The sequence below is a fragment of the Neophocaena asiaeorientalis genome, unplaced genomic scaffold, assembly GCF_003031525.2.
Source record: "Neophocaena asiaeorientalis asiaeorientalis breed wild unplaced genomic scaffold, Neophocaena_asiaeorientalis_V1.1 scaffold680, whole genome shotgun sequence".
In the NCBI taxonomy this organism is placed as follows: Eukaryota; Metazoa; Chordata; class Mammalia; order Artiodactyla; family Phocoenidae; genus Neophocaena; species Neophocaena asiaeorientalis.
The window spans coordinates 872,231-889,684 of record NW_020171816.1 but is presented as its reverse complement, the minus strand read 5'-3'; the positions used below and the strand labels follow the sequence as shown (position 1 = coordinate 889,684).

At 39.5% G+C, this 17,454-nt stretch overlaps 1 protein-coding gene across 1 annotated transcript in view; it reads left to right on the top strand.

The window, feature by feature from the left end:
* Nucleotides 1-6,929: 6,929 nt before the first annotated feature.
* IHO1 (interactor of HORMAD1 1) overlaps nt 6,930-17,454 on the top strand; it is a 26,484-nt gene continuing 15,959 nt past the window's right edge. The window contains exons 1-3 of the mRNA XM_024737385.1: nt 6,930-6,985; nt 9,713-9,887; nt 10,920-11,083. Coding sequence (XP_024593153.1) covers nt 6,930-6,985; nt 9,713-9,887; nt 10,920-11,083 — 395 coding nt within the window. The remainder of the gene's footprint in view (nt 6,986-9,712; nt 9,888-10,919; nt 11,084-17,454) is intronic.

Below are 17,454 nucleotides of genomic sequence, written 5' to 3'. Positions count from 1 at the left end.
CCACTGTGGGGTTAAGAATTTTGGACCTCCCTGTGCCACCAGGGAGGTCCAAAAATTGTCTGGATTCTAAATCTAGACTTTAGATGGAGGAAATTCTGCTAGTGTGAATGGAAGAAAAAAACTCTACTATCAAAGAAATAAGTAAACATGGGACTCAGGAATCCCATATTTATTTCATCTCCTTTATTAAAATATATAATAAAATTTGTGATTAGGGACTTGAAATGCAATAACTGAAAACAAATCATATATATTTTTAAAAATATTTATTTATTTTTATTGTGCCAGGTATTAGTTATGGCATGAGGAATCTTCAGTTGCAGCATGCAGACTTCTTAGTTGCAGCACGCATGCGGGATCTAGTTCTCCGACCAGGGATCGAACAGGGGACCCCTGCATTGGGAGTGCAGAGTCTTACCTACTGGACCACCAGGGAAGTCTCCATCTATTTTAAATTTGTGGATACTTGGAAAGATTTGCTCCATTGTCATAATTTAGTTCCCATTTAGTTACTCATTTAACAATAAATATTTTCTGAGCACCTATTATTTGCCAGCACAATTTCTAGATTTTGAGGATACAGCAGTGTACAAAACAGACAAAAATTCCTATCCTCAAAGAGCTTAAAATTACATTCTGGTAGGCATGGGTGTGCATGCTGAGACAGGCAAAATAAGATAAATTCATAAAATAAGTAGTGTATTAGAATGATAGGGTGGAGAAAAAGCAGGGGAGAGACATAGTGATTATTATTATTATTTTTTTTTTTTTGGCTGCGCCACGTGGCATGCAGAATCCTAGTTCCCTGACCAGGGATCCAACCCATGCCCCCCTGCAGTGGAAGTGCGGAGTCCTAACAACTGGACCGCCAGGGTATTCCCCATAGTGATTATTGAGGTTTTACAATTTTGAATAATTTGAGAGAATACCTGAAGGAGGTGGGATAGCCTATTATGCTGATATCTGAGGAAGGCGTAAACCAAGAAAGAACAGAATGGGCAAGGGATCTGAAGCTGGTGTGTATCAAGTAAGGGAGAGCAATAGTGAGGAGCCCCATAAAGGTATGGAATGGAGTGTAAACGGGAGAGAGGCAAGGTTAAGGGAAGACTGCAGAGGACACAGAAGAAAACCATGAGAACTCTGGCTGCAGTGAAGAGTTTGAACAAAGGGGTAATATGATCTGACTTATGGTTAGAGTAACTTCCACCCTTTCCTAGAGAAGAGACTATTAACTTGGAACAAGGGTGAAATCAGGGAGACCAGTTTGGATTGCGGTAATCCAAGCTTGTGGCAGTGGAATGAGTTTGTCAGATATAGCAAATAAAAATACAGGATACCCAGTTAAATTTCTGGATATGTTTTGTAGGAATTACCTTAGTATTTGCTTAAAGATTGGATTTGAGAAAGAGGAGTCAAGGAGGACTCTTAGGTTTTGGCCTGAGCAACTGGAAAGATGAAGTTGCCATTAACTAGAATGGGAAGACTAGATGGGGAATGTTTGAGAGGAAAGATAATGATCTCGGTTTTGGATATGTTAAGTTTTAGGTGCATATTAGTCATCCAAGTAGAGATGTCAAGTCAGCAGTTGAATAAAGGAGTCTGAAGTTCAGGAGAAGGGTCTGGGCTAGAGGTAGCAACTTTGGGAGTTGTCAGCTAATACAAGGTATTTATTCATTTATTCACTTTTTATTGTGGGAAATTTCAAATATATAAAAGTAGAGATTCTTGATGAATGAACTCCAATGTACCTGTCACCTAGCTTCATCAATTATCAACTCAAGGCCAATCTGTACCCCTCCCCAGCTGCCCAAGCCCATCTCCACTGTTTTAACGCAAAGCACAAAAAAATTAGATTATTTCATCCATTTAAAACTTAGGTATATATAAAGATAAAGACTCTGTTTTTGTCATAACCAAAATATCATGATCATACTTAAAATGACAATTTCTTAATATTATTAAGTAACTAGTCAATGTTTAAATTTCCTCGTTTTCCTACAATTCAGGATACAGAATAAGTGGACCTGTACAGTTGACCCTTGAACAACACAGGTTTGAACATCACAGGTCCACTTATACATGGATTTTTTTCAATAGTAAATACTACAGTGCTACACAAGCAGTTGGTTGAGTCCTGTGATGTGGAACTGCAGATGTAGAGGAACCACGTATACGGAGAGCCAGTTATAAGTTATACCTGGATTTTCAACTGCACTGAGGGTTGGTGCCCTTAACCCTTGCATTGTTCAAGGTCAAGTGTACTTGGTTGATGTGACTTATACATCTCTTCTTTTTTAATTAAAAAAAACTTTTTTTTTTTTTTGGTTTTTTTTTTTGGCTGCATTGGGTCTTTGTTACTGCATACGGGCTTTCTCTAGTTGCGGCAAGCAGGGGCTACTCTTTGTTGTGGTGAGCAGGCTTCTCATTGTGGTGGCTTCTCTTGCTGTGCAGCACAGGCTCTAGGCGCACGAGCTTCAGTAGTTGCAGCACATGGGCTCAGTAGTTGAGGCACGTGGGCCCTAGAATGCGTGGGCTCAGTAGTTGCGGCTGGGCTGCGGGCTCTAGGGCATGTGGGCTTCAGTAGTTGTGGCACTCGGGCTCAGTAGTTGTGGCTCAGGGGCTCTAGAGTGCAGGCTCCATAGTTGTCATGCACGGGCTTAGTCGCTTCACGGCATGTGGGATCTTCCCAGACCAGGGATCGAACCCATGTCCCCTGCATTGGCAGGCGGATTCTTAACCACTGCGCAACCAAGGAAGTCCCTATACATCTCTTTAAATCTATAGTCTTCCACACCTTCTTTCCTCTTGCCTTTTATGGATTGAAAGAATACGGTCATTTAAACTGTAGAATTTCCCACTCTCTGGATTTTGCTGATTGCATTCATTTTGTGCCAATTAACCCCTGTATTTTCTGTAAACTGGTCCTTACATCTAGAAGCTTAATCAAATTAAGGCTCAATATTTTTGGTATGTATACTTCTTTGTTAATGCTGAGAACCTCCTGTTCAACCTCATCAAGAGGTACATACTAAGTCTGGATCTTTCTTTGTGATGAAAAGATCAATCCAGAGGTTTAGGTGTTGCCAGCCTGATCTATCCAGTATCAAGTACCCTTATCAGCCCTTCACATCTTGGTTTTAGCAGCCATTAATGATCATTTACTAGATCCTTTATTTTCATTAGGGCTCCAAAATGATGATGATCTAATTCTACCATTCATTCTATGTTTATTAGCAGGAATACTTCTATAAAGAAGACCTTTTTCTCATCTATATATTGGTTACCCCAAGATACAGTTTTAAAAGGTAAGGTAAATTATAGATTCTTTCCCTACCAGTTTTCAGAATAATGAGTTGGTTACCTATCCTCCAAAGTGACTGATGAGGGTTTTTAAAAATATAATTATAAATTTAACAGAGAAAGCCCCTTTAAGTTAGCTCTCTTGTAGTCTTTGGCCCTAGTAATCTTTGATAACTTCCTTGTTGTCTGGTACAAGGCAATGTCTCAGACTCATCTTGCACATTTCCTGCCCCAGACCTGGTTCCTTTTAGTGAGGAATGGTATTTCAAGACCCAAATCTGGATAATAAGGTTGGTCATTATTTCGTGGCATTTTCAGTGGATGGAGCTATGAAACATATTTTTAAAGAGAATAATACATCAAGAGTTAATGATTTTTCAATTTATTTCAAACATAGGATTATAGGGTTTTTGTTTAATTTTGTCATTGATTTTATATTTGTATGTCTTTTATCATAAACTGAAAATTTTGATTCCCAATGTCATTAATATATTTATTTGCAATATATATATATATATGAAAACAGATACACAGATTCCTGTGTTGCTTATTTTTTCCTTAGGATACGCTCCACCAGGGATGTGGAGTCACATCACCATATTTAGAGGCATAAGAAATAAACTCTCTCTATGGGGGTCAATCACCACCTTGCTTGTTTCACTTTGCTTCTTTGCTGGGATTACTTTTTTCCCCCATTTTGATTTAATTTTAATTGTGTGACTGCATGTAACGATACTTACATAATTCTAAAGTTGAAACTGAAAACTGCTACATTTGGAGAGGTCTAGCTTAGCTTCCATCTCTAGCCTCTTCACCTTATTGCCACCCTCCCCCTAAAGATAAACATTTTTATTGGTTTTCAGTTTATCTATCTTCTCTATATGTCCCTCCCTCACTCCCTCCCTTCTTTCCTCCCTTTTTAAGAAAAATATAAGCACATTTGTGTGTGTGTATTTATATTCATATTACCCTGCCTTTTCTTGGATGAAATAAGTGCATACCACACACACTGTTCTTCACCTTGCTTTTTTTTTTTTTTTTTTTTGCGGTACGCGGGCCTCTCACTGCTGTGGCCTCTCCCGCCGCGGAGCACAGGCTCCGGACGCGCAGGCTCAGCGGCCATGGCTCACGGGCCGAGCCGTGGGACCTTCCCAGACCGGGGCACGAACCCATGTCCCCTGCATCGGCAGGCAGACTCTCAACCACTGCGCCACGAGGGAAGCCGCACCTTGTTTTTTTTAACTTAGCAATATATCCTGGAGGTCACTGCCAGAGTATATAGAAGAAATCTTCCTTACTCCTTTTAACAGCTCCATAAAACTCCATTGTGTGAGTGTACCATAGTTTGTTCAACTATTCCCCAGCTGATGGACACTGGGTTGTTTCTGGTCTTGCTATAATAAGATAGTGTTGCACTGAAAAGGCATGTGTATATACAATTTTGTGTTTTGCCATAGTATTATTGGGATAGATCGCTAGAAGTAGGATTGCTGGATTAAATGCTAAATACATATATATGTCCTAGATAATGCCAAATTCTCCTCCACAGAGAAATACCATTTGGCCTTCCCACCAGAGGTACATGACAGTGCTTCTTTCCTCACAGCCTCAGTAACAGAATACATCATCATACTTAGATTTCTACCAATTTCATAGGAAAGAAAATAGTCTCAGTATGATTTAATTTGTATCTCTTTTAATGTGAGTGAGATTGCCCATATTTTCACATATATATAAAGGCCTTTGTGGGTTGTTTTGTTTTGTTTGTTTCTTTGTTTGGCTGTGCCACTCGGCTGCAGGGTCTCAGTTCCCCAACCAGGGATTGAACCCGCACCCGCAGCAGTGAAAGCAAGGAGTTCTATCCACTGGACCACCAGGGAATTCCCATATAAGGGCCTTTGTGTTTCTTTTACTGTGAACGGTTGGCTCATATGTCCTGACCATTTTCTATAACTTTTATGTGATACAAAATTTTCTTTTTAAAATTTTTATGTAGTTAAATTTGTCAGTGATTTTTTTGTTCTGGACTTTGAGTCAAAGTTTTCTGCACTTCCAGGCTATAGAGGAATTTACCAGTTCCCCCACCCCAGTGTTTTTATGGTTTCATTATTATTTTATCTTTGATCCATTTGGAATATTTTGTAGTATATAGTGAAAGGACTAGATCCGATTTTTTTTTCATATAGCCATTCAGTTATCCCAACTCTACTTTTTAAAATGTTTCTCTCTCCCCAATATATTTGAGATACTACCTTTATCATTTGCATACTACATTTCCATTTTCAAATACATCTATTGCTATATTATAATAGACTATTACATTTTCAAATAGATCTATTGCTGTTCTACTGGTTTGTCTAACTGATCATGTGCCAATATGATGTGTTGAGAGGTGAGGAGACATCCTTGCCTTGCCTTGTTCCTGATCTTAGTGGGAAAGCGTTTAGTTTCTCACCATTAAGTATGATGTTAACACAACATTGTAAATTAACTATACTCCAATGAAAATGAAAAAAAAAGTATCATGTTAGCTTTGGGTTTTGGGATAGATGTTTTCTATCAAGTTGAGGAAGTTCTCCTCTATTTTTTACTTTGTTGAGAGTTTTTATCATGTATGGATGTTGGATTTTATCAAATGCTTTTTTTGTATTTATTGATATGGTTATATGATTTTTCTTCTTTAGCCTGTTGATGTGATGGATTATATTAATTGATTTTTCAAATGTTGAACTAGCCTTGCATGACTTGGTTGTTGTGTATAATTCTTTCTATACATTGTTGGATTCAATTTGCTAATAATTTGTTGAGGACTGTGCATCTATGTTCATGAGACATACTGGTCTGCAGTTTTTTTTGTAATGTCTTTGTCTGGTTATATTATTAGGGTAATGCTGGGCTCATAGAATGAGCTAGAAAGTGTTCCCTCTGCTTCTATCTCTTGGATGAGATTATAGAGAATTAGTATAATTTCTTCCATAAATGTTTGGTAAAATTTACCTGTGGACCAAGCTGGACAATATTGCCAGTTTTTTTTTTTAAATAAATTTATTTATTTATTTTTGGCTGTGTTGGGTCTTCGTTGCAGTGCATGGGCTTTTTATTATGGTGGCTTCTCTCGTTGTGGAGCACGGGCTGTAGGCGTGTGGGCTTCAGTAGTTGTGGCACATGGGCTTAGTTGCTCCACAGCATGTGGGATCTTCCTGGACCAGGGATCAAACCCGTATCCCCTGCATTAGCAGGAGGATTCTCAACCACTGTGCCACCAGGGAAGCCCTATTGGTCTTTTTCTAAAAGCAGATTATTAGTAGGGTGGCAGAACAAGAAACAAGAGAGCAAAGGATGGAAGGCAAATTTACTGTTTCACAGGTGGCTGGGCTCTCTCTGGTATTAAGGAGGGGAATTTGTATGCAATTTAACTGCAAAAAAACCCCAAAACAAACAAACCACAAAACCTATTTCTGGCACATAGGTAATGGGTATTTTCACCAATTGGATGCGAATATAACTGCTGAGATGTCCTTGTCTACATATAATAGTCACCAGTAAAGTAATCTTTGGAAAAAATTATAGTATATTAATCTTTTAAATTAATGTTCCTCTCTTCTTTTTAAAAGGAATAATTATAAGACATGAATTTTAATGTCTGGAATATCAAAGAGATGCTCAGTATTCCCTCAGGCTCTGGGTAAGTTTTCTGGTTATATACTCTGATACTTAAGAGAATCTTATAGTTGCACTGATTTCATAGAAACAGGCTCCCCTTCCTATTAGTTTATAGTAATAGGGTTACCTGATATAGCTTCTTCCTTTTCTCTTCCCTCTCTTGTCACCACTGCACCCTCCCATATTTGTCTTTTTCCTTTTGCCTATTTTCTGATTATAAAAGCAGTATCAATGGCTATGTGTGTTAATTGAGTAATGACTCTGTCCAGCACTGGACCTAGGGACTATGAGAGTTAGACATGGTCCAACATCTGGAAACTCCCACCTCATTTGGAGCAATTGCTATTGAAACAGCAAGGATCAAACTCAAGACAATGTTCAGATAAGTGTTCAATTGTGTAGTACAATTTGTAGGCACCATGAAATCAAGAACCACTCCAACTGTTGACAGGGCTCATTGAGATACTGCCCCCTCTACTACTCCACTGAGGTACTTATATTGGTGTCCACTAGCCATGCAGTAGGCCTGCCATTGCTAACTTGGTGGGCGTACCCCAGAAGTAGTATATATTAAGGGATTTCCAATTGTTTTGGTATGCTTTTATCATTGGATAGTTTCTTTTCTTCCTAACACCTTCCTAAAGACAGCAAAAAACCTAAAACGTTGTTGTTGTTGTTGTTTCTCTTAAAAAGAAGAAAAGAGCTTACAATTGATACAGAGTAGGGGGAAAAAATTTATGCTTAATTCCAGATCGTAGCTTTAAGATGTGAATCCTACAGGACTTCTGTAGGCTTACAGAGCTGTTTCTTTTCCAGCCCAGCTAATTATTCTCTTTGACCTAAGAGGGGAGACACAGAGAGCTATTTAGCTATTTTGAGCAGTGATTATGCAAATCATATTATATGTGTGCAGCCTATTACCTTAGCTAATCTTAGAAAATGATTCTATGAGTCAAAATAATGTCTCTGTTCTGAGCAAGTAGGGTTTCTTTTTGTCTTGTATTAATAAATAATGATTTGTTTAGCTTAGAATATGTACTTACAGGCTATCTATTTTAAATCTAACATTTGGAAAAAGAATGATCTGCATGTACGTGTTTTAATGAAAAGCATGTTTTCTTGGGTTACACAACAGCATTAAGTAACACAAATTGTTACCGAGGTGTCTTTCAAGTAAAACTTGAAGACTATATATTTTACTTGTCTGTCCACTTATGTGCTGTCTCTGTAGTAGGCTTAGTACACTGTGTTCAAGTGTGATTGTATCATTATCAATATCATTAACCCCTTCATATGTGAGATTTAGACTGGCATAGGTATCCATGGGAAGCAATTTGGAAGTCCACAGCTGGAAGTATTTATAACAAGCAAGGATACGACACTAAAAGTGTGAAAGGGAATTAACACAATGTTTAATGGATCTTTCTGTGTGCAAACCTGAGTTGATCATATTCTTCAATCTGGATGAGGCCTATTTTAGTCTGCTTGGGCCATAACAGAGTACAATAAACTGGATGGCTTAAACAACAGAAATTTATTTTCTCACAGTTCTAGAGATTGAAAGTCCTAGAACCCTATGCCAGCATGATTGGTTTTGGGTGAAGACTCCCTTCTTGGCTTGCAGACAGCTGCCTTTTTCTGTGTCCTCACATGGTGAGAGAGAAAGAATGAGGGCAAGCTCTTTGGTGTCTCTTCTTAAAAGGACACTAATCCTGGGCTTCCCTGGTGGCGCAGTGGTTGAGAGTCCGCCTGCCAATGCAGGGCACATGGGTTCGTGCCCTGATCCGGGAAGATCCCACATGTCGCGGAGCGGCTGGGCCCGTGAGCCATGGCCGCTGCGCCTGCGCGTCTGGAGCCTGTGCTCCGCAACGGGAGAGGCCACAACACTGAGAGGCCCGCGTACCGCAAAAAAAAAAAAAAAAAGGACACTAATCCTATCGTGAGGGTCCCACTCTCCTCACCTCTTCGAACCCTAATTACCTTCTAAAGTCCCCATTTCCAAAAACTGTCAAAATAGAGCTTAAGGCTTCAACACATGAATTTTTGGAGGACACAAACATTCAGTCCATATCTAGGTCTATCTTGTGTTTGTTGTATTATAGCTCCTTCTCTCCCTCTAATCCTGCTCCTTTCCTTCCCTACAGACACACAATCTAGGAGAGTTAATATGTATCCTTCCAATTAACCTTCTACATACTCATTACATACTTGTTTGGTGTGTATGATGTATCCTTATAAAATACATTAATGTATGAGAGAGTTCATTAAATTTTTACTTTTTCTGCACTCAAAAATTATATTTTTGAGACTTATCCATATGGTTATATGTAAATCTAGCTTATTGCTTCTGACTACTGCATCAGTTATATGCATAAGCCATATTTTATTTTTAATCTATTCCCTTAGTGATGAACAAATTCAACCTTTTAAAAGCTAACGTTCTCTTAATCCCTAAAGATTTTGTGAACTTTGATATCCAAAATGGTGTTATAGTACATAATGTTATAGTACAAGGAATAATGGTGTTAGTCCTTAATGTTTGAAATTCCATCTGATTGTTCCCAGGTTGTTGTAATTGAAATGTCTGGCATTCAAAATTTCCTTGTTTCTTTACAGGTAGTACTGGCAGTGTGCAGGGGACTAGGAGGTCAAAAAAAGCTAGCATTCTGCCCAGAATATTCTAAAATAATTTTGAATTATGGTTTCATTTGCCCACTTGATATACTTGTATTTTCTTGCTTAATTTCAGGACCACTAAGTCATCTAACTGGAATAATAATCAGACTGATTACTCTGGTCTCAGTGATTCCCAGTTCCTTTTTGGATCCCAGTTCTGTCCAGAAAGTTCAGAGACCCCGTCAACACCCTTGGACTTTGGTGTCCACTTGAGACATCCAAAACAGTCACAACAGAATTCTCTGGATGTAAGTCTGAATCCCAGAATCTCTGCACATGTTTCACAGTCATTATGGACATAAACTGTAAAGAAGACTTATTTTGCTGGGTTATATTTTAGAGTTGTACATCTCTAAGGATTACTGTCCTAAATAGATTTGTGCTTGATTGGTGACTCATTTGACTTGGTAGTGTGAAATGGAAAACATATTTATATTTGCATTTTCTTCCATTACTAAAACAATATATTAGAATAGTGCAAGTACTGTGACTACTCCTAGGGAGTGCCAAATATTGCATGACATTTAACTCCTTGAAGAAGGAGATGAGGATATTGAGGCCTAAGCTGATGAATAAGGGCCAGAATGAGGAACAGAATCTCTTGATTTTTTGAGACCAGCCTATCTTATTTTGTGAGTCAGAAATATTTTTATATATTTACTTATTTTGATGTAGAACCAGATTTAACTTTATACACAGATGTAACTGCATCATATAGGGACTTAATGAATAAGATTAGGTCAATACTTTAAGTTATTAAGGTATGATCTGAGATAAATATTTTAGTGCAAAAATTTGTACTCAGTGATATGAAGGAGTAAATGTACTGCCTGAATGTTCCAGAGTAAGTTTTGCCTCAGAATGCAGGAAATGGCTCACCATATGCCTGCATCACAGTCAAATTTATCAACAAGTGTAGTTCATCAGCAACTGAGCAACAGCAATTTGAATTAAACTTATTAATATAAAAACTTTAACACATCATCTCAAGACAGCATAATTTTCTGTTGCTGCCTTTAAATTTATGCAATTGATTTTAAGTCATTTTAGCTGACATTTTAAATACCTCTGGTCTGGTAAGGCAGAAATTATATTAGTAAAAAGAGTTGCTTTGTTTTAATATAATTTTCTGGTACATATGAAATAAAAAGGAAATACTACATGCTATATTGTATTTTATGGTTTGCACTTAAGTGTGACTCTGCTTTGTATAGAAAATAGTGCATGCTATAAATATTTTTATGTGTGAAATGCTATGATTTTTTTTTTCCATTGAACAGAGTGAACCTAGTATTTTCATAAAGTACCAAACAAAACCCCAGCTGTTTGGAAGAGATACAAAAGATGGAGGCTTATTTCCTCTTCCTTTGCCAGTTGGAAAATCAAAAGGCCTCTTGGAACAGTTTGAGGAGAAAAAGAAAACTGCAAAAGACAAATGTGACAGGTACACAAACCTTTCAAGTGGATGAGACAGCTCCTCTCTTCTGAGCGAAGCAGAAAATGGAATGTCAGTAGTCGAAAAATTCAGTTTCAGCATGATAGCATTCTTGCCTTTACAGCTCATCTAATAATTACTCTTTATTCGCTTTCTTGTCACTGTGACTTATGGCTGCCACAGTTTTGAGCTCTCTAAATATTAAGCTAAAGAACTTCTCAGAGAAATGCAATATTCAAGTAATGTTATATTTATTCTGCCTAAAATTCTGCCCTTTAATTTTTTTTTTCAGATCATCAGAATTAGGAAATTAGTTAATATTTGTTTTAGGGTCAAGAATATAGCACATGAATTCTTAAGTCATAGTTCAGGCTGATTTTCTCACTTTGAAATGGTATTTTTAAAGATATACCCTAGGGCTTCCCTGGTGGTGCAATGGTTGAGAGTCCGCCTGCCGATGCAGGGGACATGGGTTCTTGCCCGGGTCCAGGAAGATCCCACATGCCGCGGAGCGGCTGGGCCCGTGAACCACAGCCGCTGAGCCTGCCTGTCCAGAGCCTGTGCTGTGCAACGGGAGAGGCCACAACAGTGAGAGGCCCACATACCGCAAAAAAAAAAAAAAAAAGATATACCCTAAATTTTATACATATTCTTATTCGCTACATATATATATGTGTGTGTGTATATATATAAGCAAATATTAGGGCTACTATATTAATTTGTAAATGAATAAGAGGCAGTCACTGAGGAAATTAACTTGTTCAGTTCTTGGTAGTAAGTTATTAACAGGACATCTTTAGGTATCATAGAAATCATAACACCCAAGCAGAAATATACTTTATTATTTCTGTAACAGTAAAGATGTATCACTTAGCATCACCACTAGTACTTTCATGTTGAAAGAGCCAGAATTTCTTTAAAAATTCTAGATTAGGAATTCTTTAAAAGACTAGGTATCTTTTCCACTGTATACTTACATTCCTTTAGTGAGAAAAGCAAAATGCTCTATACGAAGTGTTTGATTCTGCTGATAAATAAACATTTCCCAGATGCTGACAGACTTCTTTCCCCTAGGAATCTAGGCTCTAGGACTCATAACGATGGTAGAGTACTGCAGATGATCAGGCTCCTCTCATCTTACTGCTTCAGATAAATTAGTCTTAATTTTTTTGTTCTCTGGGCTTTTGTATTACATTTTATTTGATCAAGATTTCTGTAGCTAAGGCACTTCCCTGGTGGTCCAGTGGCTAAGACACCATGCTCCCAATGCAGGGGGCCCGGGTTTGATCCATGGTAGGGGAACTAGGTCCCACATGCCGCAACTAAAAAAAAAAGATCCAGCATACCACAACTAAGACCCAGTGCAGCCAAACAAATAAATAAAGAAATAAGATTTCTGTAGCTAAAAAAACTTTTTTTGAAACATTAAGTCCTTCTTGATATTTCCTTCCTCCCTCCCTCCCTCCCTTCCTTCCTTCCTTTATTTCATTTTTCATTTCCTTCTTTCTTTTTTTTTTTGCGGTACGCGGGCCTCTCACCGTTGCGTCCTCTCCCGTTGCAGAGCACAGGCTCCAGATGCGCAGGCTCAGCGGCCACGGCTCACGGGCCCAGCCGCTCTGCTGCATGTGGGATCTTCCTGGACCGGGGCACGAACCCGTGTCCCCTGCATTGGCAGGCGGACTCTCAACCACTGCGCCACCAGGGAAGCCCCTCCTTCTTTTTTTTGTAGTAAAATGAGTTTCTTTTTTTTTTGTACATGTGGCTTGTGGGATCTTACTTCCCAGACCAGGGATTGAACCCAGGCCCTCGGCAGTGAGAGCATGGAGTCCTAACCACTGGACCGCCAGGGAATTCACAGAAATGAGTTTCTGTTAATGATTATTTACAAGATGGCTGGCAAAAAATAAATAGTATTTATATAGAGAGAACAGATGATAAGGACACTGAAGAATCTCTTCTCTATTTAAAAAATTTCAAGCTTACAATATTGATTTAAATGCTAAGCAGAAAATCATAATTTTAATAAATTCTGGCAAAAACAACCCCCAAGATTTTAGATTCCTTGTTTTCTGTCAATAAGTGCTTATCAGAAATGTGGTGCGGAATGAGAAATTTTTAAATGAGAAAGAGAAAGCATACCACTGTAAATTTGGAAGCAGGAAAATGATAAGGCATGGTACAGAGTTCAGACATAAAGAGATGCTACAAATCAATAAGACATGGATTTACATATTGTGTTTTGAAAGTACGTGTTTTCCCAAATGTATAGAAAGGGCATATGAGGTTAAGATATCTCAAAAGAAGCCTTAATCATTCAGATTGCATTTGTTATGACTCAAATAAAAACCCACCTCAAACTAGCCTGGACAAAAAGGAGGATATATTAGCTCTCTTAACCAATCTGGGAAGGACAGGGAATGAAATGAAATCAGAATCTGTCTCTTTTCTGTGCTTCTCTCTCCATCTATACTTCATTCTCTCCTACTAGAGACCAGCTTCCTATTAACACAGAAAAAGAGACTCTCACCCCTTAGTTACAATTTGAAAATCTTAGTGAAAGCTTCTGATGGGCTTGTTTATTAGGTTGTGGGGGGGTAAGGGGAGGGGGCTGTGACTGGATGTCCTCACCAGAATCACTTTGTGGATGCAGAAAGAAGCAATTCCCCATTAGAGCTGGATGCTGGGCACACCAGACAATGGATATCCATTACCCAGATTCTTATTTTTTAATCAGCCATATTTGAGAAAACAGATCAGTCTCATAACCAATGAATAACCTAAGGACCACAAATAGATTATAAAATGAACCATGGGGACTTCCCTGGTGGTGCAGTGGTTAAGAATCCGCCTGCCAATGCAGGGGACACGGGTTTGAGCCCTGGTCCGGGAAGATCCCACATGCCACAGAGCAACTAAGCCCATGTGCTGCAACTACTGAGCCTGCGCTCTAGAGCCCGCGAGTCACAACTACTGAGCCTGTGTGCCACAACTACTGAAGCCCACATGCCTAGAGTCCATGCTCCGCAACAAGAGAAGCCACTGCAATGAGAAACCCATGCACCACAAGGAAGAGTAGCCCCCACTCACTGTAACTAGAGAAAGCCTGCACACAGCAACAAACACTCAACACAGCCAAAAATAAATAAATAAAATAAATATTTTTTTTTAAAAAAGAAAACATATGGATGGCAAATAAATACATGAAAAGTTTCTCAACACCATTAGCCATTTTGGAAATAAAACTTGAAATCATAATGAGATGTTACTGCTTATCTGTTAGCATGGCTAAAATTAAAACAAACAAAAACTGAAAATACCAAATGCCGAGCAAGGATATAGACCAAATGGAAATCTTGTTGGTGGAAATGCAAAATGATACAGCTCCTTTGGAAAAGTTTAACAGTTTCTTATAAAATTAAACATAATTCACTATATGGCTCTGCAGTTCTACTCCTAGGTATTTATCCTAGATAAATGAAAATTTATGTTTACACAGAAGCCTATGCAATAACGTTTATAGTAGCCTTGCTCATAATCACCAAAAACTGGGCACAACCCAAATGTCCTTCTATGTATGAATGGATAAACAAACAATGGTATGTCCATACGATGGAACACTACTCAGCAATGAAAAGGAATAAACTATTGCTATACAACAACATGGCTGAATCTCAAAAGCACTATGCTAAGCGAAAGAAATCACAAAGGTTGCATACTCTATGATTCCATTTAAATGACATTCTGAGAAAAGCAAAACTATAGGGATGGGTATCAGATCAGTGATTACCAAGGGTTATGGGTGTGGGCTGGACTTTACCACAAAGAGACAGCATAAAGGATTTTTTTTGGATACTGTCTTATATCCTGGTTGTAATGGTGGTTACATGAATCCTAATTTTGTGTTAAAACTCATAGAACTGTGTATACACACACACACACACATACAAATTTCTATGTTAATTTAAATTTTTTAAAGTGTTAAAAATTATTAAAAGATATTGGGTGGTTCATTTTATTAGTTAGGATTATGTTCAGCTGCATTGGCGTATATACACTCATTCTCATTATAATAATAGAAAATTTAAAAAGATGTTTATTTTTCTTTAATGCAAAAATCATCCTGAAGTGTGTGGTCCAGGGCTAGAATGATGGCTTCATGGACCTCAAGGATCTGGCTCCTTCCAGCAGTGTGGTCAGCCATCCCTAAAGTATGACCCCCCCACCCCTGCCATCCTCACACTGCTTGGAGGCTGCTGCAATTCCAGCTGTTACATCAGAGTTCCAGACAGCTGATGGATGAGCGAAGGAAGAAGGGTATCTTCCTGTCCCTTTAGGATTTTTTTTTTCTTGGCCACACCATGTAGCTTGCAGGATCTCAGTTCCCTGACCAGGTATTGAACCCAGGCCCATGGCAGTGAAAGCACAGAGTCCTAACCACTGGACTGCCAGGGAATTCCCTAGGATTCTTCTTGGAAGTTGCATGCAACACTTTTGCTTATATCTCACAGTGGCTAAAATTTACTCACATGGCCACACCTAGATGCAAGGGAGTCTGGGAATGTCATCTATCTGGGTGGCAGTGCATGGAGGGTGAGGATCAGGAATCTAATTTCCAAGGAAGAAAATGAGGCCAATTTAAGTTTCTGCCACAGTTGTACAATTGCCAACAACTACCTGCCATGGACAACTGCCCAAACAAAGTCTCAAAATTAGTCCAGGGAAGATTCTGCTGCCCACTACCCCCTGCCCAGAATGCACTAGACCCTTCCCTGCATTGTAGTCAGTGTAGTCCTGGTCACTTTTCTTTTCTTTTCTTTTCTTTTTTTTTGATGTGGTCCCTTTTTAAGATCTTTATTGAATTTGTTACAAAATTGCTCCGTTTTATGTTTTTTGGGGGGTTTTTTGGTGATTGTTTTATTGTTTTTTGGCTGCGAGGCATGTGGGATCTTAGCTCCCTGACCAGGGATCGAACCTGCACCCCCTGCACTGGAAGGCGAAGTGTTAACCACTGGACCACCAGGGAAGTCCCGAGTCCTGGACAATTTTATCAGTCCCATGGCGCTCCATCTTTCTACTACTATTGCCATAGCGACCAGAAAAGAGAGCTCACAGTCTTTTTCTCCTGACTCCCAGTCTGGCAAGGCATGTGTGAGGAGAGAGCTCAGGGTTCAGGAAAAGCTCAGAAAGCAAGCCTCTGGCACCCTCAGCCTCAAGAGGAGGAAAGAGACTCTGCTCCTCCCCAAGATCCCTAACCTGAGGAACTCCTCAAACAGGAAAGAGGGTCAGATGCAGAACAAACTAAAATAAAGAATCTAGACTTTTCACTCTAAATATAAATTTGTAGATTCTGTAGTAGAGGTTTCATCCAATGCTTTGGGAGCCCTGAGGACAGGCTTCCAGCTCTGACTGGGGGCGTCAGGAAAGACTCCATCCAAGGGAGCACATCTAAACTGAGTGGGAGTTTTGGGCAGAGATCTTGGGTCTGTCAGATTTTCAAGTCTGCCTCTGAATCAACTTACTCCGTGAACCACCACTAACTCTGCTCTATTTTTGAGTATTTTCTTTCTTTCTTTTTAAATTTATTTATTTAATTTATTATTTTTGGATGCATTGGGTCTTTGTTGCTGCGCGTGGGCTTTCTCTAGTTGTGGCGAGCAGGGGCTACTCTTCGTTCCAGTGCACAGGCTTCTCATTGCAGTGGCTTCTCTTGCTGTGCAGCATGGGCTCTAGGCACACAGGCTTCAGTAGTTGTGGCTCGCAGGCTCTAGAGTGCAGGCTCAGTAGTTGTGGTGCACGAGCTTAGTTGCTCTGCTGCATGTGGGATCTTCCTGGACCAGAGCTCGAACCCATGTCCCCTGCATTGGCATGCGGATTCTTAAACATTGCACCACCAGGGAAGCCCTGTTTTTGTGTATTTTCAAAAATAAAAATGGGATAGTTTCCTATGGACTATTCTGCAATCTGTTTTTTAAATTTAATAATATTAAATGACTATATTTCTGTTTCATCTACAAAATCATTTCTGTGGTTGCATTGTACTCTATTATATGGACCATTTAGGGGGTTATGTTTTTTTTTCTGTTTCTTTTTTTTTTTGTGGTACGCGGGCCTCTCACTGTTGTGGCCTCTCCCATTGCGGAGCACAGGCTCCGACGCGCAGGCTCCGGACGCGCAGGCCCAGCGGCCATGGCTCACGGGCCCAGCCGCTCCGCGGCACGTGGGATCTTCCCGGACCGGGGCACGAACCTGTGTCCCCTGCATCGACAGGCGGACTCTCAACCACTGTGCCACCAGGGAAGCCCGGGGGTTATGTTTTAAATGTTTAATACAGGGCTTCCCTGGTGGCGCTGTGGGTGAGAGTCCGCCTGTCGATGCAGGGG